The 24,608-nt window shown below is 44.2% G+C and overlaps 1 protein-coding gene across 3 annotated transcripts in view; it reads right to left on the reverse strand.

The window, feature by feature from the left end:
• Positions 1 to 24,608, reverse strand: part of RAD54B (RAD54 homolog B) — a 1,336,679-nt gene that overhangs the window by 446,169 nt on the left and 865,902 nt on the right. For all 3 annotated transcript variants that reach the window (XM_069621363.1, XM_069621365.1, XM_069621364.1), the window contains one exon: positions 1,381 to 1,606. In XM_069621363.1, the coding sequence (XP_069477464.1) occupies positions 1,381 to 1,606 (226 nt within the window). The remainder of the gene's footprint in view (positions 1 to 1,380; positions 1,607 to 24,608) is intronic.

Genomic DNA, 24,608 nt, shown 5'->3' on the forward strand with positions numbered 1-24,608 from the left:
TCGTACTAGGTTTGACGACATTTCAGATAGTGCTGGAGGGGGGGGGGGCAAGTTAGGGAAGGAGGAGAAGACCGACAAGGTTGCTATCATACTAGGTCCAGGGACAATTCTGATAAAGTGCATAGATGAAATTAAGGGGAGGAGGGAACAGAGATAAGCAGTCCAAGAGAGTGGAGAAGCAAGAGGGGAGAGCGAATACAATTGCAGAGGTCCATAGTAACACATCATTTTGCAAGCCAGGATACAAGATGAAGACGGGAAAAGCATGATTCTGGGCCACCATGAGTACAAGATGCAAGGAAGTCCAGCACGAGAGTTGAGAAAGGGTGATGCACCGTGAATCAATGAAGTTCATAAAAGTCAAATCCAGCATTGGCCACAAGACGGTGATGGGCAAACCAGAATGTATCAGGACAGACTGCTGCAGAAGTAGGCTGGAGGGAGTTGTGGGGGCGAACAGGGTAGAAGAATCAAGCAAAACAGGCAACACCTGTGTGCGAGAAGGATGGGGAGAACAGGTAACGAAGAGTTGGAATGTTCTGCGCGGTCACTCTCAGAAGGCAAGAAGGTTATTTTGGTACAATGCTTTCCTACCTCTCTGGGGTTGGTCTTCTCCTATCCTCCTGCAGACAGCTGCCCCTGGGTCAGAGTCAGGTAGATTTTGCCTTTCCTTGGCCACATAAGAGAAGCTTCCCCTCCACAGTCAGTGGCGATTTTGCTACATTCGTCACAGTTCGTATATAACTTCAACCACAGTACATCCCTTCTTACTAGCTTCTCATCACACACAGGGTCAATTCCTCTGTTTTGCTAACCCCTTATCCTTACCGTATTACATTTCTGTGTCAGGTTGCAGTCCCAACAACATTCTGACTGGTTAACCTGTAGGCTAGTCGAGTTTTAGCTTTCTTGCTTTAGGTTAATTCTGAAACGAAAGTTAACTTTAGAACCTGCTAACATATCGTAGTAGCCTCTGAAGCAGCAGCAGTGATCCTCAGAGCAGCTACTAAACCAGCACAGCATCCACAAATGGGTTCTTTAATACAGTCGACTCTAGTGGCCAACAATCTTTCATAATGTTATTGTTGATCTATATGTGCTTAATGCTAGACTAAGTCCAGCTTCTAAGCACTGGACCTTGGATCAAACGGATGGTGCACGGCATTGTCGTATTTGCACAGGGACCGTGTTGCTCCTGTGCTACCTAGTGGCTTAATTCCCCTGCCACCAACTTACAATTGCTGTGGCTCTAAGACCACTGGCATCTACCAGTAGCTACGTAGAGGAGGTCCCATTCCAGAATAGCGTTTCATGTTTACAAAGAAAAAATCGACTCTATTTAAAACGTCTTGCAACAAAACATACATTAAAATCCCTTACCTGATCAACAGCAAACACCTTTATCCTCTCCGATCCAAGCCATTTCTGAAACTCTTTTCTCCAGTTTTTCACTAGACTCCCAGGGGTGACAATCAGGGCACGCTTTAGCACAGGTTTGCCTCCATAGGGCCCCTGACGCAAGAGAGTCCACACCAACGAAATGCATTGCAATGTTTTTCCCAAACCCATTTCATCCGCAAGAATCGCTCCAAACTTGCCTTCCACTCTGTTGAGGAACAAAACATATCAAACAGATAGAGCATTATGAAATATAGCACACTTTAAAATCATTAAGGTAAATAAAAAATAGACCACCATAAAACTGTCCTCATATTCATGAAAAACACTTTCCAGTCATATGAAATAATACACGGCAATACTGATATTGGCAAATGCTGTGAAGCCAAAAACACCTTTCGGTAGTCACATATCTTGTCAACCCATCAATAGTATTAGTTCCTCACTGTACAGATTCCTGCCCCAGAAGCCCTTAGTCCCATTTCCTCCAGACTTTGAGCATCACACAGAGCCGGGAACACACAGGTGGCAACAGGCCCACAATGCACTTGCCAGTTCCCAACAACTCCGCCCTTTTATCTTTGTAGCTGAAAATTAGTCTGACAGAGGGCCTGATGGCTTTTTTTTTTAACAACTTTATTTTCATTTTACCATACAGCTACAACAAAAATAAATGATCAAACCTAACAAGATATCTTCATGCATATGACCAGCAGCAAAAAACTGTGAACATAAAACCCATGACACCCAATGTCTCGATGCGTTTAGTTTCGATTTGTTGCACTGACTTACATATGCAAGCATGTTTCACTAAGTCAGGTTTGGATACTCTTAATTCCTTATTTGAGTAATAGTCTATAAACGGGGCTCATGTTCTATGCAACTTAAATAGGGAGTCTCTGATCATAGCCGTTAACTTTTCCACTGCAAACACCTCCCATACCATACACCACAAATTGATAACTGGGGTACCACAGGGTCTTTCGTTCATTGAGCTAAAGAGAGTCTTTTAGCCGTTAGTATGTGTGTCACAAAGACGTCTAATACTACATGTATAGGATATTCACCATCCTCTCCTATATTGCCAAGGATACGTACTTTAGAATCTAAGGGGAGTCTTTCCAGTAAAGCGGTGCTCGAATGCAAGCATATGCTCCAGAAGGGTTCAACTGCTGGATACTATTTAGTTCATGGTTATAGCTTAGACGAGCCTGGATATCTTGACACCGGCATCTACCAGCAGCTAATTTAGGCTCCGCAAACCAGCTAGTGGCACACACATTTGCCTATCTATCTAACATTAATTTAATGTGTCTGTAGATTTGTATAACAGGCACACTAGCACATCTCTACAAGACGTACAAAGTATAGTTTTCATCTCATGTGGAAGTTGGATTTGTGGCCCAATATGTAGTAGCTCTTCATTCTACAGGAGCAGAAAGAGAGAGTGAGTGAAGTGCCATCACAAAAAAAGAGGTGGCACTGGAGATAAAATTGCTGTGTCAGTAAAGAGACCCACAACAGAGATTGATGCAGTTACAGAAGCAGGCATGGTGAACGAGTTATGGCTGCAGCAAAACAGTCTGAAACAGAGCAAATGGCACCGCAACACAGAAATAGAAAGGGGTTTATGGCATGCGCATTTTTTTGTGCATGCCTCAATGTGTAAAAAGCAAGTTCCACCATCTTTCTGATTTCTTAGTAGCTATTGTTATATGTGTATCTCTAAATTTTAAATGCATTTTTTTTCAATCTCTGCCTTCTTGTAATAATCTTGTGCACAGAATTATTTGATTTGATTTATTGATTTATAGAGCGCTTTACACCAAGGCGCGGTTCAAGTCCTCCATTAAATACTCATTCATGAAACTTTAATTGCTCTCGGTTCGTGATGGTTAACTCCTGGTCAGCGGGAATTCCCAACACCCAGGAGCTTCGTCTAACTCCTGCTCTCTGAATATGAGTTTTGGCCCCTGCCCCACTGTGCCCTCCTCCATGCTCCCTATCCAACAGAAAAATAAATATAGTGGCTAAAAAGAAAGTATCTGTTGGGAATAAAGGTAGCACTAAAACGTATCTTGTAAGCACATTGCATACTTGTTATACATTAAGAATGTTTGTGAGCACTGGAAGCAAGGTCCACACCTTGGACCTTGCTTCCAGACCCAGTTGAATTCCCAAGCCTGCTTACCATCTATTCATTTACAGCATTCTCTCCTCCAAGTCGTTGCCCTTTAGCAGATGTTAGTCCTTTCTCAGTCCCTCACTACATTGTCTCCCTAATTAAGTTAGATGTCTTCACACTGCCGTTCGGACCATCCGATGGGATGCCGAATGTCAAGCTACTGTGATAAAAACAAAAGTGTACGCTTCGTGTAGGAAAACCTACCATTCTCTCCTAAGAAAAATGGGGCCTTAGCTTCCTCAAAGGAGAGTGGAGATCCCTGAATAAAAAAATATTTGAGTTTCAGAAGTCCCCTTTCTACTCCGGTTCTGAATCCTCCCCCTTGCCAACCTGGAGAGAATCCAGATTCTGTATTATAGCTGTGCACTGGCCCAAATCCTGCTTAAGGGCCAATGCCAAGTGGTTGTATTCCAGAATAAAAGAGGTTTACGTAGTTTTTAGTGGTGTTTCACACCAAATCCTACTACTCTGATACAGGAAATGAAGAAAGGGGAGTGGAATCCCCACAGCATATTATTCCAATGTCGGCCAGCCCTCCAGCTCCACCAACAACATCCATTGGGAGCTGAACCGCTGACCGGTATCATTTGAGGTCAAGAGCTGCCAGACCCCCTTGTGCTAGAAACTGGACAAGCATTTTCCCCAAGACCTTGAGTGGGAGTAGAGGGGGCTATCGGACCAATTGAATCTGAAGATTTCTTGCTGCAGTGTACATATATTAATTCCTGTTATCTCTAGTGGAAGGTTTCTTAAGACAATTGATGCCCTTGGGACTATGTTCATTTCGATGGTGCCTATCCTGCCTAAGTGGGAGATTTCTTGGTTGGTTCACGTGGCAATTCTTTGAAAAATGGTGGACTATTTGCCTAAAATGATTCAGAGCTCTTAGATGTAAGGCGGATGCCCAAGCATTCCACTGAAGAGTTTGTCCATTTCAATGGAAACTCATCTTCTATGGTGTGTATTGTCAGGGAGGACGTGAAAATGTTAAGGCCTTTTGATTTTGCACAGTTTATTGAGATGAAATGGGGATTTACTGGTGTTTCCACCACCTGGAATATCCCAGTGATACTGGGATATCAGGCGGCATAAACGTTAGGGTCAGTTTGCCGGTATACCGTTGGAATTGCTGGCGCGATACCAGCAAACTCCTAATGACCCCCATTGTCTGAATGAAGAGCAATTATATTGATAGTATGGCCTACTGCAATACCTGAATATTGTCATTGGATCACATTCTCCAGGCTAGAGGTACAATAGATAGGGCAAAAATGAGGGGCGAGAGGGAAGCCCTGGCATGTTCCTCTGGAAATTAGAATTGTTTACGTAAGGGCACCATTTAATTTAGCACTTGCATGGGGGGGCTTATAAAATGCGAGAAACCACTAAGAGAATTTCGATCCGAAACCAAAGGACTCGATCATCATCTCGATGCACGTCCAGTCAACCCAGTAGCATGCTTTGTTGACATACAGAGCTAATAGTGTAAACTGTTCCTTTGTCCGCTTATCCCATCTAATCAGATCAATAGTTTGTCTTATGTCATCATGCATGCCTCTGTTCATGCTAAAGCCTAACTAATCCCTCAGGAGCTCTTCTCTCATCCGCCTCCAACTCCCTCATGGTCAGTCGCTTCTCCAAGCAACGAGTTGGTGGTAGAGCTCTCTCTTCGGCAGAGGCTTCCCTCGGGAACAGCCCTCCTGCCTCCCTGAAACTTGAGAAGAACCATCTCTGGTTCAGGAAGCACCTCAAAACCTTCCTCTTTGCTTCTGCGTCCTCTCCCCCTATTCCCTGCTGAATTCCTGGATGAAACTGCACTGGTTAACTGCCCACTCTTTCTGATCCCGGGCCCAGGCCCCGCCAGTTGCACACCTGCACTGCCTCCCTGGCAACTCCTGCACCTGGGGACTGTTTTCTGTATCCCTACAGTCCCCCTACCAGCACTTATGTCTGCACTTACCTTGCACTTGCCACCATCTGGCCTTTTTTATTTATCTTATTTATTCCACTATCCCATGTACTGCACTTTCCCCTCTCCCTTCCCCCATGCACTTTTCCCTTTTCCCCCTTCCCATGCACTTTCTCGATCTGAATGCCACCTGGCCTAGTAAGATCGTTGTCTGTCTTCCCTTTGTTCCCCCTCCCTTGCCTCGTCGCGCCTTGAAACACTTGTGTATAGGCACGTTATAAATGCCATATATCATATCATATCATATCAATCCCCATCATTGAGTGTAATTCATGCATTAGCCGTGTTGCCAAGAAATGTGCATATATTTTAGCATCCATGCTTAGCACAGCGATCGGTCTACAGGCTCCACCATCAGTGATGTCTTTCCCTAGTTTCAGTAAAAGAGTAGTTAACGGGCCAGGAATTTTATTGTCAGGAATGGAAATGATGGCCCCCTTCTACTTCCTTGCACTCTAACAAAAGGAAGTAGTTGACCATATCCTATACATACACCCTAGCACAAAGTCCTATAGGTTATACTTCGTATAGAATGAATCCTAAATTCACACTTCGCACACACAAATAGGTATTTCTTCTACTTCCTGACTTGTGATCAGGGAGTCTAGTAATTGAGATTCTTACATTGTCCAGCATTGCATGTCCACAAACTTTATGTAGTCCCTCTGTGCCTTATGGTCCAGGGAATTTCCCTTCATCAGATCACTGAAATATGCATCCAAAGTATTGGCCGTGCCCGTTTCCTTGTGGTGCAAGATGCTGCTGGTGTCTCTCAAGTAAGTTATGAAATTTCGGGAGTGAAGTTTCAGTTTGTTTGCCAAAGGTTTATTGGCTTTATTATCTTGGGACAAATAGTTTTGCTTGGTTTGAAGCAGGCTGTTGGTGGTCTTTTCCGTCAAGTGAGCTTGGTATCAGGTAATATCCCCATATATATGGTCGCCATACATAATGTCGCTGGGAAAAAGGTTCTGGCAACATTATATATGGTGACCATATATAAGGGGTCTAGGGCAGCGGGGGTTGCAGGGGTGTCCCCCGCTCCCATTGAAGGAAAAGAAAAGGATTTGGGTGTTGCGGGGGTGTCTCCTGCATGTTCTATGTAATAATGTCCTTGCAAAAAAACTCAACTTTGTGGCGACTTTTTTGCCAGACGACATTTTTGCAAGAACATAATTGCATGGAACCATGAGTTTCTGGTTTAGCCCTTAATATTCATTGGTCCTGCAATTCTTTGAGAGAGCATTTGACCTTGAGAGCTTATCCTTTAGGTGAACTTCATTATATATGATATGATATGGCATTTATAACGTGCCTATACACAAGTGTTTCAAGGCACGACGAGGCAAGGGAGGGGGGAATCAGAGAGAAGACAGAGACAAGGATCTTACTAGGCCAGGTGACATTGAGATCGTGCAAGGGGAAACATGCGAGGGGAAGGTGGAGGGGCAGTGCAGTACATAGGATAAACAGTAAAAATAAATAAACACAATAAATAAGCAGAAATCCCAAGAAATCATGTGTATTTCCCCTAGGTAGATATAAAGGGATACCATGAGGGAAACTGCAGGTACTACAAATACAATGAGAGACCAGGAGCTTTAGGTACCTGGGGATCGATGTATACTATACGGTCGAGGCCGAATACAAACATAACACAGAGAATGAAGTGGCTAATGTTGAAAACAGCATGAGGTTCTCTGCCAAGCTCCCTTTGACCATGATGGGGAGGGTGGCATTACTAAAGATGGTGGTGCTGCCTAGGTTGTTGCATCTCTTTGTGAATATACCATACATGATACCGAAGCAATTCTTTGTCAAGCTTGAAAGTATATGGCACGATACTAGAAATAGGATAGCATTATGGAAGTTGCAAAACACATTTGACCAAGGGGGCATTAAATTGCCCAACTTCCAGATATACTATCTGGCTAGCCAATTGCAATGTGCAGCTAAATGGTTATCTGAAGACTCAACATCAGAGTCCAGATTGTTGAGGGCTGAATGTGTCCCGTTTTTCTTAAAAGAGTGGATATGGGTGCCGAAGCCATAGCAAGATGGAAGGACAAGAATGTTAGACTTAGGATTGCAGATTTGGCAAAGGGCTTGTCGGGTCATGGGGAATCCGACCCCAAGGAGTAGACGAGAAATCGAGGAAAACAATCCGGAAGCATTGGGAACCGATTGGGATAGTACCGCTAGGGGACATATGGCAAGAGGGGAAGGCAGTGGAGTTTGACACACTGGTTGAAGACACTGGTCTACACCGAGGACAATATATTACTTATACTAGGGTGGAGCAGAAGATAAAAGATACGTGGTCAGAAATAGTGCTGAAGGGTCCTCCCGACATGGCCATAGAAACATTTTACGATATATATGATGGTGGCCATGAAGTTTCCCGAATTTATGAACTGTTGATGTCAAGGGTGGGGAAGGAGGTGCTTCAGTTGAGACGGGACTGGGAAGAGGAAGCCGGGGAATCTATGAGTGACGGGCTGTGGGTCAGGGTTCAGAGATACCATTAAAAATGTCTAGGAACGTTAGGTTGCAGCAAATCCAGTTATACATTACCCACAGGGCGTATATGACCCCTCAGAGGATTGCATGGTTCAAGAATGCTGGAATACAAACATGTCCTAAATGCAGGGAGGTGGATGCCGGAATGATACATATGTTCTGGGCGTGCCCGGAAATGGGGATATTCTGGGGGGAGGTGGCCCACCTCTTGCCCGAGAAAGGGATTAAACTGGAGGTAGAATCTTTGTGGGCATGCATGGTGGGGGGGGTTTCCTAGGCCGCGTAAACTGGATCATGTAAGTAAACTTAAAGACTTGGCCTATATACTGGCCAATCGCAGAATTGCCATGGGCTGGAAAGCAAGTAATAGACCAAGGATAGAAGTTTGGTGGCACGATCTTCAGAAATGGGTGGAGGCGGAAACGGTGGTGTGGAGTGAAGCAGCTAACAGCGAGGGGAGATGAAGAAGCAGAGACACTGAGGGCCTGGAGGCATTTAGTGGCTACTTTGATTCTGTCCTGACCTGCTTAGAAGACGAGGATTCTTCGGAGGGTGAGGGGAGGAAGATACTCCAGGATAGGGCGGTGGATGGCGGTAAAGGGGAGTAGGCTTGGGATGGGACGAGGGTAACGAGACAGCGGTGGATATTACATGCTACTGTACATAATATTTGAAAGCTATGACTGATATTCACTGTCTGGTTTATTTTGGTTGTTTTGTTTGTTTGTTAAAATTAAAAAAAAATAAGCAGTGCGGCCAGCTGGCGGCAAGTGCAAGGGTAAGTGCAGACATCAGTTGTCAAGTGCTAGTAGGGGGCTGTAAGGATACAGGAACTGCCCCTGAGTGCAAGGGTTGCCAGGGGGGCAGTGCAGGTGTGCAACTGGTGGGGAGGGGACCTGGGCCCGAGAACAGAGGGTAGCGAGGTGACCAGTGCAGTTTCAGTTTCAGCCAGGAATTCTGCAGGGGAGAGGAGGAGAGCAAGCAGAAGCAAAGAGGAAGGTCTTGAGGTGCTTCCAGAACCGGAGAGGGTTCTCCTCAAGTTTGAGAGAGGCAGGGAGGCTGTTCCAGAAGGAGGCCCCAGCCGAAGAAAGAGATCTACGACCAACTCGTTGCTTGGAGAAGTGACTGACCCTGAGGGAGTTAGAGGCGGATGAGCGAATGAGCGAAGAGCTAGAGAAGGATAATATTTATGAAGAGAAAGTTGAAGGTATTGAAGGTATTGAGACTCCCAGCCCCCAGAAGCCTTGTGGACAATTTGTTATCCAATTGCTTGCTCAGTTTTTCCTTTAATTTATCATGGATGCCTGACTGATTAAATCACGCCCCCAAACGACCTTATAAGCCTCCAAAATTGTGCTCCGCTTCCGCAGTATCTCCCCCCAGATTCTCACTTTCTGGGGTGTATCTGCAAGGGGGGTGCTGGATGACCCCACCAGCAGTCTGGCCCTTTATCCCAAGGGCCTCGTCACTTCCGAGTTCTGCTCGTTGTGGTCCAGGAGCTTCTCGCCGGCGGGATTAATTTCACTTTCCCATCGGCCACACTGAGATCTCTGCTTCTTCGTGTCAGATTTGCTCTGTTTTTGGACCGGAGTGTGGCCCACATCTTCCAGGACCAACTGGACCCTGCTTGCACTGTCATGGGGGGGAGGTGTCTAGGCAGGGGCTCAATCCTCTTTTCGGTACGGAGGGTCCGGGAGAGTTTAGTTAGGCTGTGTACATACACGCGCCCCGTCGTTGCCTCATATTGTGAATCTTAATAGCACTGTGCAACTTTATTCATGTATTCCATTAGGTCAATGCTAGAAATCCCTACAGGATGCTCTGCATTATAAAAAGTGGATGGAAGGTGGTTCATGTGACATTTGAAGGCAACTTCGAAAAAGAAAGAAACAGATATTCAGAATGACCACCTAATTAAGAGTGTGAGACTTTCAGAAAGAGAGCAACTAAATTGCTACTTGACGATTATTGGGGTTAGGGCAACAGCAACAAGCCAAGACCTTATATTGATATGATATGATATTTTATTTATAGCGCACCTAAGTGTTTCAAGGCGCGACGAGGCAGGGGAGGGGAACAAGGGGGGACAAGAGAACAATCTTACTAGGCCCAGTGACATTGAGATCGCACAAGTGCAGGGGAGAGGAAAGGGGAAAAGTGCAGGGGCAAAGGGTGGAGGAGCAAACGCAGGACAAAGGATCTAAACATCAAAAAAACAAGAAGTGCGGCCAGTAGATGGCAGTGCAGGGTTTAGTGCAGACAGCAAGTGTTAGATAGTGCAGGTAAGGGGACTTTAGGGTTGCAGATACAGCCCCAAGTGCAGGGTAGCCAGGTAACCAGTGCAATATCAGACAGGAGATCGACAGGGAAGAGGAAGAGAGAAGGCAGAAGCAAAGAGGAAAGTCTTGAGCTGCTTCTGGAACCGGGGATGGTTCTGCTCTAGTTTCAGAGAGGCCGGCAGGCTGTTCCAGAAGGAGGCGCCAGCCGAAGAGACAGATCAGCCCCCAGCTCGTTGCTTGGAAAAGCGACTGACCCTCAAGGAGTTGGAGGTGGAGGAGAGAAGAGCTTGAGTAGGAAGATACTTTAGAAGAGAAAGCTGGAGATATTTCTGTCCCAGGCCCCAGAAGGCCTTGTGGACAATGCAAAGGGTCTTGAACTTGATCCTTACAGCTGCTGGGAGCCAATGGAGAGATTTCAGTGCTGAAGAGATACGATCCCTGGGCTTGAGGCCAAGGACAAGTCTTGCAGTCCTGTTCTGGATGAGTTGCACAGGACGGAGAGTAGAGGCGGGCAGATTTAAGAAGAGGCTGCTACAGTAGTCAAGCCTAGAGATAACTAGAGCTTTAGAAACAGTGAGCTTCTGGAGGAAGGAGAGGAAAGGAAAGGAAGAATACCTCTGAGGAAGTACAGTTGGTAGTTTGACTTCTTAGAGACATTGCGGATGCGAGGAGAGAAGGAGAGTGTGGAGTCGAAGATAACCCTGAGGTTCTTAGCCTCACTGGTGGGAGCAGGAAGAGGGCCAAGGGAGGCCGGCCAGAGAGTGAACGGAAAGAAGGGTGCAGGTGTGCCGATGAGGAGGATCTCCGTCTTGCTGGTATTCCGGCAGAGATCATTGGCGGCGCACCACTCTTGGATTGCAGACAGACAATCCGGGATGAGAGAGGGAGACGAGGCGGCAGAGGGGAGCCTGAAAGCGAGCAGGGTTTCATCTGCATAGCACTGGAAGTTGGAGCAGAGAGCAGCAATGCAGTGGGCAAGAGGTATCAGGTATTGGTTGAACAACCAGTGAGAAGGTTAGACCCCTGGGGAACACCACAGGTGGAGAGAGAGAAAGAGGAGATTAAAGACCCACGTTGCACCTGTGAGGGTCGGTCAAAGAGGAAAGAAGTCAGCCATAGCCTGATCAGTGATATCAAGGTTATCACAGAGCCGGTTGAGCAGGATGGCATGGTTGACCTTGTCAAAGGCAGAGGAGAGATCAAGTACAATGAGAACAGAAGGGAGATTAGAATCAAGCTTAGAGAGCAGGTCTCCACGGATGATCAGGAGAGGAGTTTCCGTGCTGCTGGCTGCTCGGAAGCCAGACTGATGGTCATGGAGACAACCAACAGATTCAGTGTGAAGATTAAGCTGGGAGATGGCCAGCTTTTCCTGGAGTTTGCCCAGGAAAGGAGTGATAAAGATCGGGTGATAATTAGCCGGAATGGAGGCGTCGGATGGTGTTTCTTAAGAAGAGGGTGCAAAGCGGTGCTTTGGGAGGGAGAGGAAGGTGCCAGAGGCGAAAGAGTGGTTGCAGAAGTCAGCCAAGGCTGGAGCGAAGGTGTCAATGTGGTCGTTGATGGTTTTGGAAGAACAGGGGAGAACCTGTTTTGATGAGGATTTCATAGATCAGACTTCTCTAGAAACCTTGTCTGGGGAGAAGGGAGGAAAGGCAAAGAAGGGAGGGGGTGGCCGCAGGGGGGCCGGAGAAAGCGGAGAGAATGGAGGGAGAAGCAGGAGAAACAGAGGGTGGACTGGATGCCCTGGGTTTTAGAGATGAAGTGAGAAGCCAGGGCCGTGCAAAGGGCCCGGGAAGGAATAGGAGAGGTAGAGACTGTGGCAGGATTGGCCATATTGTGAAACTTAGTACAACGTAATTTCATCGCCGGATGTTTTTTCGCTGGGTTTTTTGCCGCAAATTGGGTGTGGGTGTACGGGGATATAAAAATAATTAAAGGGGATGGGCGGTTTGGGGGATAACCCACCACCCCCAAAAAAAAATGGGATGATTTTATTCGAAAAAAAATCTGCGGTAAAAAACCCTGAGATGAAACAGCAGGCGATGAAATCACATGGAACCGTGAAACTTAATAGGATTGTGCAACTTTATGTATTACGCTCTGCCAATGCTAGAAATCCCTAAAGGATGTTCTGCATTATAAAAAGGGAATGGAAGGTGGTTCATGTGAAATTTGAAAGAAACTTCAAAAGAAAGAAACAGAAAATCGGAATGACCACCTAATGAAGAGTGCGAGTCTTTCAGAAAGAGAGCAACTAAATTTCTATTTCTTGCTGATTCTTTGGGTTAGAGCAACAGCAACAAGAAACAAATGTATTACAGTTCACCAGTTTAAGATCACTGTTAGTTGTACGATTTAAATGACTCATGAAACCGAAAAGAAAGCATAATTGTTTGTTTATTTTTATAACTGAAAGGTTGACTAAGAGGTGCTGTTAAATTTTGTTCCTGGATTTAACTCTCTAGGACCAAGTTTTAAAATGAAAAACGTCCTTACAATAAGTTTATAGCTGTTAATGACTGTTAAATGATATCTGCAACTCTTCACATGGACAACAGACACTACTATATGACACAAAATCAAATATTGTTCAAGAATCATTACAAGGAATTCCATTTTTTTAAACATCTTGTTAATCTATTTTCCTTGGAGAACAGTTGTTCTACAAAACAAATCATACTGTCAAATTTTAAAGAAGCAATTCCCACAACCCTCCACCCCAAGCCAGACTACTTTATTGAGTGAATGAACACAGTGCCGAAAATTGCTTACATTAAATAAGGTTTATTCAAATAAAGCTTCCTAGCGCCAACACGCTTGTAGAGCCACAGTATGATAAGATAAACAAAACAGACCCACTTACATAGGTGTAACCACTGGAGGTATTAGGGTTGGAGGAGGATCTCCTTCCATAAAACAGATTTGCATTTTTGCTGCTGCTGTTAAATTAAACATCGTCCGATCAACATTAGAGATGTTTTCTAGGAGAAGGTCCCTAACCAAGCCAAATCTTTCAATTGAGTTCTAACCTTGGATATGACCATCATATGCGTAAAGCATCAGCACTTTCCCCACAGCCTGTCCATCAAAGAAAGATCTGTGGTTCCTAGAAACATTATCCTCAGGTGTGATGAGGTCAAGTGCCAATTAAACATCACTTTATAATTTGCCCTTCTCTGCACTGATCTACTGGATTGGGTATTGAGCAATAAATGCTGCCATGAGTTGTCAGTAAAAATGGTATTCAGCTTGTTGTCCCATTTTTTGACAAGCCCCCATCTAGAATGTCTTTCAGCATTTTTCATAGCCTGGTACAGGACATGATCAAGCATTTGAAGCTAGGCTGGCTTAGTATTAGCTTCTCAAACAGTGGGCATGATGTCAGGCTCCTCGCAAATCCCAGGTTACAATACCAAATGTTTAATTTGCATATACCTAAATCTGTCCCACTCCGTGACCCCAAAATAATCCTCACATCACTGAAAGATTATAACAAGTCCCCCTCAAACATGTCTTGAATTGTGTCACAGCCTCCTTGTCTCTAACTTACACATGTGGGATCTGGAATTACCAGAGTATAGGCCAGCCAGAAGTGTATGGGAATTAGGTAAGAGAGAAAGGAGTTGAGCTTCAATTTGTAGAACAAGTCATCCGAGATGATATTCAGCATATACGTCATAACTAATGCATTAACAGGTCAACCTAATGTATGCAGCCAAAGACTTTTTTTCAACACAAACCCTACTTTAGCGTGTTCCATTCCGGCACTTTTTCTTTCAGATCCCCTTTGGGACTACTCAAACAATATGCACAATTGTGCCACATGATGATATGCTCTGGATTCAGGAAACTCCAGATCACCTTTACTCTTATGGGCATTTAGTATTGTCCAAGATATACAATGGAGCAGCTTCCCCATACAATGGACAGTTCCATTTTGTGCAAGCGGGCAAAGAAAGGTTTTGGTGTCCCAACAGTCAGGGCCTGAAAAAGGTATAAGAATTTCAGCCAAATGTACATCTTCAACGTTTCAAAGCAGCCAGCAGCAAGAGTACTGATAAACAACACTACTTGAGTGTTCATATTGGTTTGCATGATGAGGTTAGGGACATTTGCAGCCTTTAGTTTATCCACAATGCCCATGATATCTATGCCAAGAAATGTGATACTTTTAGCTGCTGGGAGGAATGGGACAATAGCTATTATATGTTCTAAGTGGTCAGGTGAATCCGTAAGAGTCAACATTTCAGATTTATTGACAAGTTATATAATAATCTAAAACAAAGAGGTGTTGCTGTCATGTGTTTGACTAGTGCAATTGGAGCTTACTAATAAAACGTAGGCATATGTGATATTAATGGCCATTAAAAGGACAGAGAGGGAGATTATGTAGAAAGTTAATAAAAGAACACATCCCAAAAAGAAACCAGACTGAATGAAAAAGCAATGTTGTTGCACACATTCAATAATTGGTCTTATGTATTGATAGGTCATATAGATATTTCATAAAATAAAGTACGTAAGGCATTGTTCATTCAATATAAATACAACCAAACAGACTGGAGTATAGATCAAGAAAGGAAAAAAAACAATCAACAGAGAATCAACAAAAAGACATTAAGTGGCAATATACATAACAAGAGGAGTTGTCCCGTTTCATGACACATTTTACTCATCAAGTGTATTCTTGGAATTAATCCCATTTCAACAGGTAGGTTACAATGAGAATATTAACATTAATGTCTGTATGTTTTGATCAATCCTTAGAGGAGTCTGAGGCTAGTCAGTACCCGATGGTCTAGAGTCCATGTAAGCTTCTGATTAGCTGTATGTACATTTCTGAATAGCAGAGTACGTTTTGGCGATAGTAGTCAATGTATCGCCATCATCAGGACGGGTACACAAACCAAAGTTTCAGTTAAGTATTGAAAGGTTGAATCCATGTCATGTTGCGGGTGAGGTATGCAATTTGTTATCCTCAGAGTCTGATTTGTATAACTCACATAAAGGGTACAAACTGGAGGTGAAGCATGCTTCATTTGTAAATTTGCAAATTTGTCTAGTAGTCTGGTTCTGACGGTTTAACCCCATAGTTAGCCACTATAGCAATGCTCACCTACACTGTTTTCAGAAAACGAACTTGGTTGTCCAAGAAGTGACAGAGCCATTTCGGGGCTTGGCACAGTGGTTTATCATGAAGAAGCATGGATATGAATTAGAGAGCCAGTATTTAGTACCCTCCAGACCTGGTCAGTCGGGTTTGTGCAATCCAATAAGCGAGACATCTAGCAGCAGCAGGTTTCACAAAGAAGAGGTGTCTACACCCGTCAGTAAAAGCCATATGATGGGAGGGAGCATGACCTGTCTCATATTGCAGTGAGAACCGTTTTGGATATATCACTTGCAAAACCATATACATGGACTTAATTTACAGGAAGAGTGGCATGAATTGCGCATTTAAGGTAAATAGATGCTGCACATATGGCCAGAAAGTCACTTTTATGGTTCATATCTCTGTACATTATGGAGTAGAGGATGCTCAACCCCGCTCACTATGTGATGCGTTAGTGGTATGTACAATTTTAATTGTTACATTGTAGGAGTTTGGTCTCTGTTTGTGACCGTATTCATTGAGGTTTATATCCCCGCCTACTGAGTTGTACGCCACTGTTGGTCGGTTCTTCAGCTGATTTAATGTACTGGCTGTGGTCTTTGACAGCAGCATGCCTGGTTTTTCAGAGTAGTTTCAGTTATTCATTGCGCTTGATACCTCTTTTATTCAGCGGGACATTGTAGTCTGCTGCCCGTTCGGGTGCTTTTATGCAGGCTGTGTTGCCAAGGATACCAGCATGCTTGCTTCTTCAGATTAGTTTCCTGCTCCAGGGAGCGCACACATGATGTCATGGCCATTAACTAGTTGTCATGACAACGCTGGCAAAACTCACGCGTAGATTCTCCGACTTGGCATTCATTCACGCAGTAAGATTAACTCGCAAACAAAGGTTTTCCTATTGGAGGAGGAGACTGGGGCCGCTACCGGACCAGATTCAACATGGCGCTTGTCTCACACAGAGTTCAGGTGAGACCACTCACGAGTGGGGAGAACACTACTCTACTGCCGAATCCACCTAGGTTGGACCATTATCACTGCAGCTTGAGGCACAGATCAACTATTGATTTCACATGCTACAGGAATTGATGCACGAATACCATCACAGGAAAGCTAGTCTCTGCCACATTGCAATTCCATGTCCTGATGAAGGTTGTCTCACTCACAGCCATCAGAATAGGCTGAAAGGCCGAAACACAGTTGTGTCAACTTTTTATGCTGCACAATGTCGTTACATACACCGGGCACCAAGTTTATGTTGTTTAAATCAATACCAATACAATTCCCCTTTCAACTATAAAGGGATGTACTGATGAGATGCTCTATACTCCGAATGTGCACTGAGTGTCACTACGATTATATGCTTTCATTGTATGTTTTTTGTTTGGGATGTTTTGGGTTCCATTACCTTTGATAATCACCAACATGTGTTGTTTTTGTAATAGTTATCATTAAATCCTCTTTGGGTCTTTTTGTTTAACCGGGCTCACCCTGATAATTTGCTATATAATAAGTCTGTATTACCTGGGGAGATCAGGGAATAGCCAGGTGCCCCCTTTTTCACCATGGTCATTATTTAGGCCACCCCCTTGAAGGAGTTTAAGTTTGTGCACTTCCGAGCACATACTTGATGCAATGAGGTAAGCAGTTTAGCGCCCAGTGTCGCATCTTTGCGCAGTGTGAGCACTCCTCTTTCAGCAACACCGATGGGTAATATGGATTGATGGACTATGCATTCTAAAAACATCTAAAGTAAGTAGCATATGGTGTGTTAAGGTTTGAGTATGGAGCATGAGGACCACGCTTATTCAATGTGGTACATATCAATGCAGAATCGCACGTGGAGTCGAGCCGTCACATGTGGTTGTCAGTTGTAGTAGGTCACAGCCTGACCCACGTTTTTTGTGGAGTCTTGCGATGACTCAATATGGCATTTTGAGACTATTATTGCTATCAGTGCCTCGAGGTTTGTCCTGTTACGAGCATTTGTATGATTTTGGAAGTCACAGAGCATATATATAAGATGTGTAGTTTTGCTCTGGACTACTCAAAAAGGGATCTAATCTGTTCCTTTTATTCTTGCTTTTTCAGCAGAAACAAATTGTGATTGAATGCCTGTTTTGATGTTTAAGAAGATTTGCCCAAAGAAAGAATATTCTCAGGAGAAATCAGACCCGCTAAAATATTGGATATGATGTGGGCTACATCGACCCACTCAGCAGAATTTCCATCCATAACCAAGCTGCGCTTCTGCAGTCAACAGCAAAATGGCTGCGCTGGCTCTTTGGTGCCCTGTCGTCCTGCATCAAAACTGTGTTTTGCAGCTGTAAAATGATGGCTGCACCATGTTGCCAAACAACTATTGAGCTAGTTGGAACAGAGAGCACACCAGGAAAGGCTGCCAGTGTGTGTTCTTGTGTGAACCAAAAGAAATAAATTCAAAAGTGGCGCTGCTCTGCGGCTTGCAAAAGGTTCCCATTGAAAAGGGAATATTTTACATTGGAAAGGATGCTGCCCTGATGCTATTTTCATCTATTCAACATCACATTGCTTTTATCAATGAGGCCCTGCCAAGCCCATCCATATCCAGATCGTGCTCTAGCAGAGGAAAGCAGTATCCCTGAATGTCAGGCTGTTGTTCAGAACTGGGAAATTAACAAAAGCTTTATTTTCAGCCGCACGGGAAAACACTTGTCTTTTGGGTTACAAAATATCAGAAATAAATGCTTCAAAGAAACCCTAGCTCTATGGGCAAATGTCAATTTCAGTGAACCTGTGTCTTGAACAAACTACTGTATAAAAAAAACTGGCTGGGGCTGCAGAATAATATTGGGAAGTCGGATGGAAGTGCAAACCTTTTATAAGAGAAGTCCCAGCAGCATTCACCTTGTGTCAAAATGGGCTTTTGCAAGCCAAAAACAAATATCTGGTTTAGAAGTACAATGTTGGATAAAAACCTGTCCTGGTCTAGCAATGTAAGGGGTTTTGCTGGTAAACATATATGGGATGTTTTAGTCAACAGGCTTGCTTTTGATTTATAAGAAAATAAAATAAAATAAGAAATAAAGACCTGGGCTGCCTTTTGAAACTAGTCTTACAGGTTTCTGCTTGGAGGGTTGCTAGCAACAGAAGGAGCCACAATAGATTCTAGGGCGCATGAGTGCTAATTGCTACCATGGAAGACTTTAAATGGACCAAAAGCACTCAACAGCCTAGGCTCATCACACTTTTGTCTGGGCTGAGGCCTCACACACTAGGGATTCTGGGACTAGGACATGTGAAAAAGGAAATCACACGTCCCTTCGACTTCTACTGGGAGCTTCAAAGCCAACTCAAGAGTAGCCTGGAAGTACATGACCATATTTGGAGGACAAAGGCAGACCATTTGTTTCAAAAGACTATTTTATTAATAAACTTATAAGACTTATCTTTGCAACAGGACTTCGCAGGAATGTAAAAAGTTAACAGTTTAAATGTAATTTTTGTGGTTTTCAAACAAGACGTGATAGCCTTCAATGCCATATCGGGAACAGAAATGGCAGAGAATTGGACATGTTGAGAAAAGTGTACATGATGCCACTGTGAAATTTAATACTTACACACCTTATGATAATCTCTACATATGCATGAAGTTATAGGATGTTAGGTCGAATATTTATCACTGAAAATCATGAAAAACTAGTAGACGGACGAAACAAATTCCTGCAACCGTGAGAATTGGACTGCCATGCTCTACATAAAATATGTAATCTGCCTTTGTAATATGTTCAAATGCCACAACTGTAAAAATGTGCCATTTATGTCATAACTGGGTTGTGACAAAAAAAACTGCGGGAGGTACTAGACATAGTAAACCCATATCATAAAGCTGATGTCATGTCCTTAAGAATCCAACCAGCTGACAGCAAGGCGGTAACAATCACCCCTGACCAATCCAGTTGTTTAGAGGCGTGCCCAGCTAACCCTACCCCACCATATAATTCTATGATATCACGATGCCTTATAAATAAGGGTGGCTGACAGAACTCTACACACACTCTCTCCTGAATTTCCAGCGCCTGCGTATCCTGACATTCCAGATCCACCTTTGCAAGATTCTAGACCATACTGCCAGGCCAAAGCATTGCTGACCATATCCCAGCGAGGCCATTGATCCAGAAAACCCCACTAAAACCCCATAACAAAATCCCACTAACTTCAGGGAGAAAGGGTAAAGGTGGCTGTGCCCGCTTTGGGATTCTCCAGTGCCGCCTGCTTGCCCTGCTTACCTGCTCCATCCCGCTGAAGTGTCGCTGTGCCGTGACCAGACCTTTGCCCAGCTGTCTTTTGCCAGGAGAGCCCGCTATCCGGTTACCCGAGCCTTTGAGTCCAGAAACCAGATGACTGTTCCTAATCCCAAATCCAAGAGCGGATTGTGAGTATTTCCCCATCACATAGCAACACGTAGCCTACCCCATTGTGATACTTTGTCTTTGTTCTACTCTCCAAGTAATCCTATCCATACCCTGATAACTGGTCTAAACTGTTCTAATTCTCTATGCATCTTGTACTGGATTTTCTAGTGTTAGCGCCCTTCTTTCATTCACCCCATCTTGTAACTCCTTAGCAATATTTTTATTAAATAAATTAATTGTTCCTAAAAGAAAAGGGGTACACTGCGTGAAGGCTTGTAACTGCAGCGTAACTTTTATATTCACGGGTGGCGTTCCTCTTTTCTAGCCGTTAAATCTAGGGTAAGTGAAACTGGCCTTTCCTTTTCAAAACAGAGTTTCTTTTCTTAATTGCTTAATTTTACCAAACCGGAACCTCCTTTCACCTGGAAATCTCATCCAGTTCTTCAGCTATAGTCACTCTTTCATAATCATCTTGTCCCTGGGATGTGCATCTATTCCCCAGCCCAAAATCTGCATTCCGATTATGTGTTTTTCTCCCATTTAAAAAAAAACGGTTTTGACATTTAAAACGGAAAAAAAGTGTTTTTTCCACGTATGATTTCGACTGCACTTGGTTCTCACTTTCACATTGCTTTTGAACTGTATGCCTTTTGTGATACCTTGCCTTATGGTTGCTAGTCATATAACATCCCTGATACTGTGATAAAATATATGTATATCATTATTTAATTACACATATAATTAATTGTTAAAATCCGAGTGTCATTTTAGGCCATTGCAAAGGGTTTAAAATCCGTTTTTGCCTCCTATTTTGTGATTGTGAGGGAAGGTAGGATTTTGATTCTGTTTGCTGCCTCATATCCCTGACTACCTGCTGCTTCTTTCTTTTACTTTTTGTGGGTTGTGTGAACATTGCAGGGGGAAACCTTAACTCGGGTGCTATCTATCCTAATTGAAAACATGCTCCTATTCATTTGTGCTTTGGCTATGTTCTTGTTGAAGGTTAACCAAGTGTATTTCAGTGGTTTTCACTGTAATTATCACCCCATTGGTGATTGCTGCCCAATATTAAAATTTGCGTGATTTCTTTGAATTTTAAAATAAATAAATATTGCATTCCCACCGACCGGCCAGGTTCATGGTCCATTGTGACCCGGGTATTTGTAAAAGGGGGTGTGAGATGGGTTGTGTGCCATCTTAAAGTGAATCCGTAGAAAAGAAAGAGAAAGCATTCCTATTGTGCGCTAAGACCAAGGTGTGTCGCCCGATTTCAATCCTTAACAATGATCCATGTATGTCTTCAAGCTAACTGGGCATGCTTCCAGGCACACTATTTGCAAGATGGGCATGCTCGTAAATACATTTACATTGAGCACTAATAGCGCATATTATTATGTCTTCTAGGTGATTTATCACACCAGGATAATTGATTTAATTCTCCACTAGAACATACTGCAAGATTTGCTCGCAGAGGTATGTCTATAGTTGGTGTAATCTCCTTACCACCTTTGTGGGTGCTCTGATATATAGTCTGTAAGGATTTATATTTATGCGGTTTTATGTTTTTGTTTGTCATGTAGTTTGAATCATCATAGGTTTGGTCCTGTCGAAGACTGACAATAATAATGATTGATTTGTATTAAGTAGTCGAAATTGGTATTAGAAGGTGTACATAAATAAACAAAGAATTAAGGGATACAAAATTGACTTTTATGACCTCCGCTAGATGACCACATACTCGAACATATGTGGATTGAAAGAGTGATACACATATCGGCTCAGTCGAGGTTTCATCAGTATGAGCTTTTTATATTTGTGAGCACTGTATCACAGCACTAGCACTGTTAATGATAAATTAGGAGTATGATTGAAGCTGAATGAGTGATAGTGATGTTTGATGTTGGAATGAAAGTGTGTGAGTTAAAATGATAAAACATTAACACAGATGCAGTTTTGATTATATTGAAATGTACAAATGATGTTTTGTCATGGTCTTGTATTCTTGACCAAATCTGTTGTGATAAATAACAGATTGATTTATCGTCCTTGCAGACTCTTATCTTTGAGCTGGCTCATCAGCGGGATAGGCGTATGATTGGTGGCTTACCCATTTTTTATTCTTGGAAGTGGGGTATGTCCATCAGTCCTCATGTGATACCATTTTGTTGTCTTTTGCACATGTTGAGTTCCCCAGGTGTCAGTGAGTTATGGGGTCCTACTGTCCCATGTTTCAACATATGTGAGAATCTGCAAGATAGTGTGTTAGGGCGAGGACAACACCTTGCAACCCAGGCAGTGCCAGAGACAGGGAAGCATGTACGCTACTAAAGCAAAGGGAAAGGACAAGCAAGATATTGTTGCCCTGGTGGTGGGTAGGGCTGGATACCTTTAGAAGGGAGGATCATTTGCTCACATTGGACCGTACCTTTAAAATAACCGCACCAGGCAGTTCATACAAGGAGGGAGGGCACATATGGAAAGAAGAGTGAGCAATAAGCCAACACCCCAAAGTGGGCTACCTCCTATGGAGCTGTCAAACTAGAGCCTGACAATAGGCAGCACTGTTTTTGCTCCCCCAGGTAGATAGTGTCTCAGACTAGGGCAAGCAAGGGACAGAAAGCTGTACTTTTACAAACAACTCCAACCCTTGGACCACCCAACAGTCAGTGCTCCACAGGGTTTACACTATATTTAGGACTATGGAATGCAATAACGATTCCAATAATGCCATTCTTATAGAGCACTGTCTCGAAGTTTAAAGATTAAAAAGTGCCTTGAACGGTTTCAGTGCTGCGGGGGGCCAGTGTATTTGAAGTGCATTTTGGGTTCTTTGAGCAGTAGCAGTGCCGCGTGGTGCTTATCACAACGGTAATAGTGTCCCTTGGTCGATCGCCGTGCCACAGGGTTTCTTTGGTATGAATCTCAATTCGTCTTCCCCGTGTGGTCTCCGTGCCGTGGGTGGGGTCTGCATTTCAACTGGTTTTAAAAGCCAAAATTGTTGTGGCCTCCCAATTATCACACAGGCACTTTCTAGTGAGACACTGCCTTTATTGACAAAGTAATACTGCTTGCACCCAGTTGCTTCACTGTGGTAATTCTAGACCTTGGCTTACTTGGTGAGTCTTTAAGAGGAGTTGTCATAGGGGTGGCAGGCTGGCAGGAGATGAGGCCTGACCTGCAGGTCAGAGCACTATTGCTGCAGTCTTGTCCCTCACTCGCCCGTGCCGCGAATCTCTTTCGCACGTCTGCACTTTCCATTTCATTGCGTCCTCTCGCGAAAGGTCAGATGAACTCTCGCAAGATTATGCTCTACATACCTGCTTTTGTTAGAAGACGGAAGCAGGTGGTGCTACTCCATGATGAAGTCTGAATCGTGTAGGTCTCTTTCTCCCTCTGCGGTCGACCTTCTCGGCTTTCTTTCCTTTCTTGCATGTTCCTTTGCTTCCTCCTCCCTTTTCGTTCCTGCCTCCTGGAGTGTCTGGCTGTACTCTTCCTGCTCCTCCTGCCTCCCTGCCCTCTCCTTGCTCAGGGTTTGTGGCTTTTTGTCGATCCTTCTTTCCTCTCCCTTCTCTCTTGCACCTGCTCCTGAGCGATGGGGCCTGGCGTTTCCTTGAGACTTCTCTCAAACAACACCACTCGCACCAGGTTCCATCTTCTCCCATCCTGAGTGTGCATGTGATTAGTGCCCCTTTTGCACATCCGGATGGGTCTGCTGAATTTGGACCCTGTGACAGGGTCTCTCTGTGTGTCAGCTTTATCTTTACCCAGTCTCCTTCTCATATTACGCTTCCCTGGGGCGCCCTTCTCTTGTCAATCCACTCCTTCATGAGTGCCTCAGTCTTTTTCATTCTCCATACCAATTCTTCCATGTTGACTTAATCGTCTTCCCTTACTTGTGACATCCACAAAGGGATGCCCTGCATCCTCTTAGCATCCGAAACGGGGACACAGTGATCCCGTTGGGGGTAAATTGGTGGGCTGCCACTGCTTCCTTGTCTGTGGAAAAGGGATCCATTCCTGATGCTGTGGCTAGCTGCTTCGCTCCCTTGAACATATTGGCTGTTCCACCAAGCCATTTGCTCGAGGGTGATACAGGGCTGCTTTTACTTGGTGGATGTTTTCCCTCAGGAATGTGTCCATCTCGCAAGAAACTAGTTGGTCACCATTGTCGGTGACCAATTCTTTGGGCAGGCTTTCTCTCTGGAAGATGTTCTTCAACACCTCAATTATTGTGGATGATGTAATGTCCAGGACAACCTCTACTTCTACTCACTTCGATAGGTAGTCTATTAGCACAATGCTGTATTTGTGCTCAGATCTCATCGGTTCCAGTGGGCCTATGAAGTCAAGTCCTAGTTTCTGCCACACCCCTTCTGGGATCTCTGTTGCGTGGAGAGGCGCTTGCCTCACTTTTGACCTCTTGTCACTATTGAGACTCTCGTGGCACCTTTCAGTCATCATTCTTATGTTGGGGTCCATGCCTGGCCGTACCACTCTCTCACTCTCCTCCTTGTCATGTTGCTCCCCAAGTGCCCTGTGTGGGCCCTGCACGTGATGGTTCTTCTCAACGCAAGAGGAGGGATGGCTGGGTCGCCTCTCATCAGCATGCCTTGGTCCTCAAATATCACATCTCATACTTTCCTGTACGGCAACAGGCCTTCCGGGATCATTCTTTCATCCGGCCAGCCGTTTCAAAGCCATTGGGCCTCATTACGAGTATGGAGGGAATGAGAAAAGGAAGGCAGAACGGCATAAC

Source organism: Ambystoma mexicanum, chromosome 5q, assembly GCF_040938575.1.
Source record: "Ambystoma mexicanum isolate Mex_15411 chromosome 5q, UKY_AmexF1_1, whole genome shotgun sequence".
Classification (NCBI taxonomy): domain Eukaryota; kingdom Metazoa; phylum Chordata; class Amphibia; order Caudata; family Ambystomatidae; genus Ambystoma; species Ambystoma mexicanum.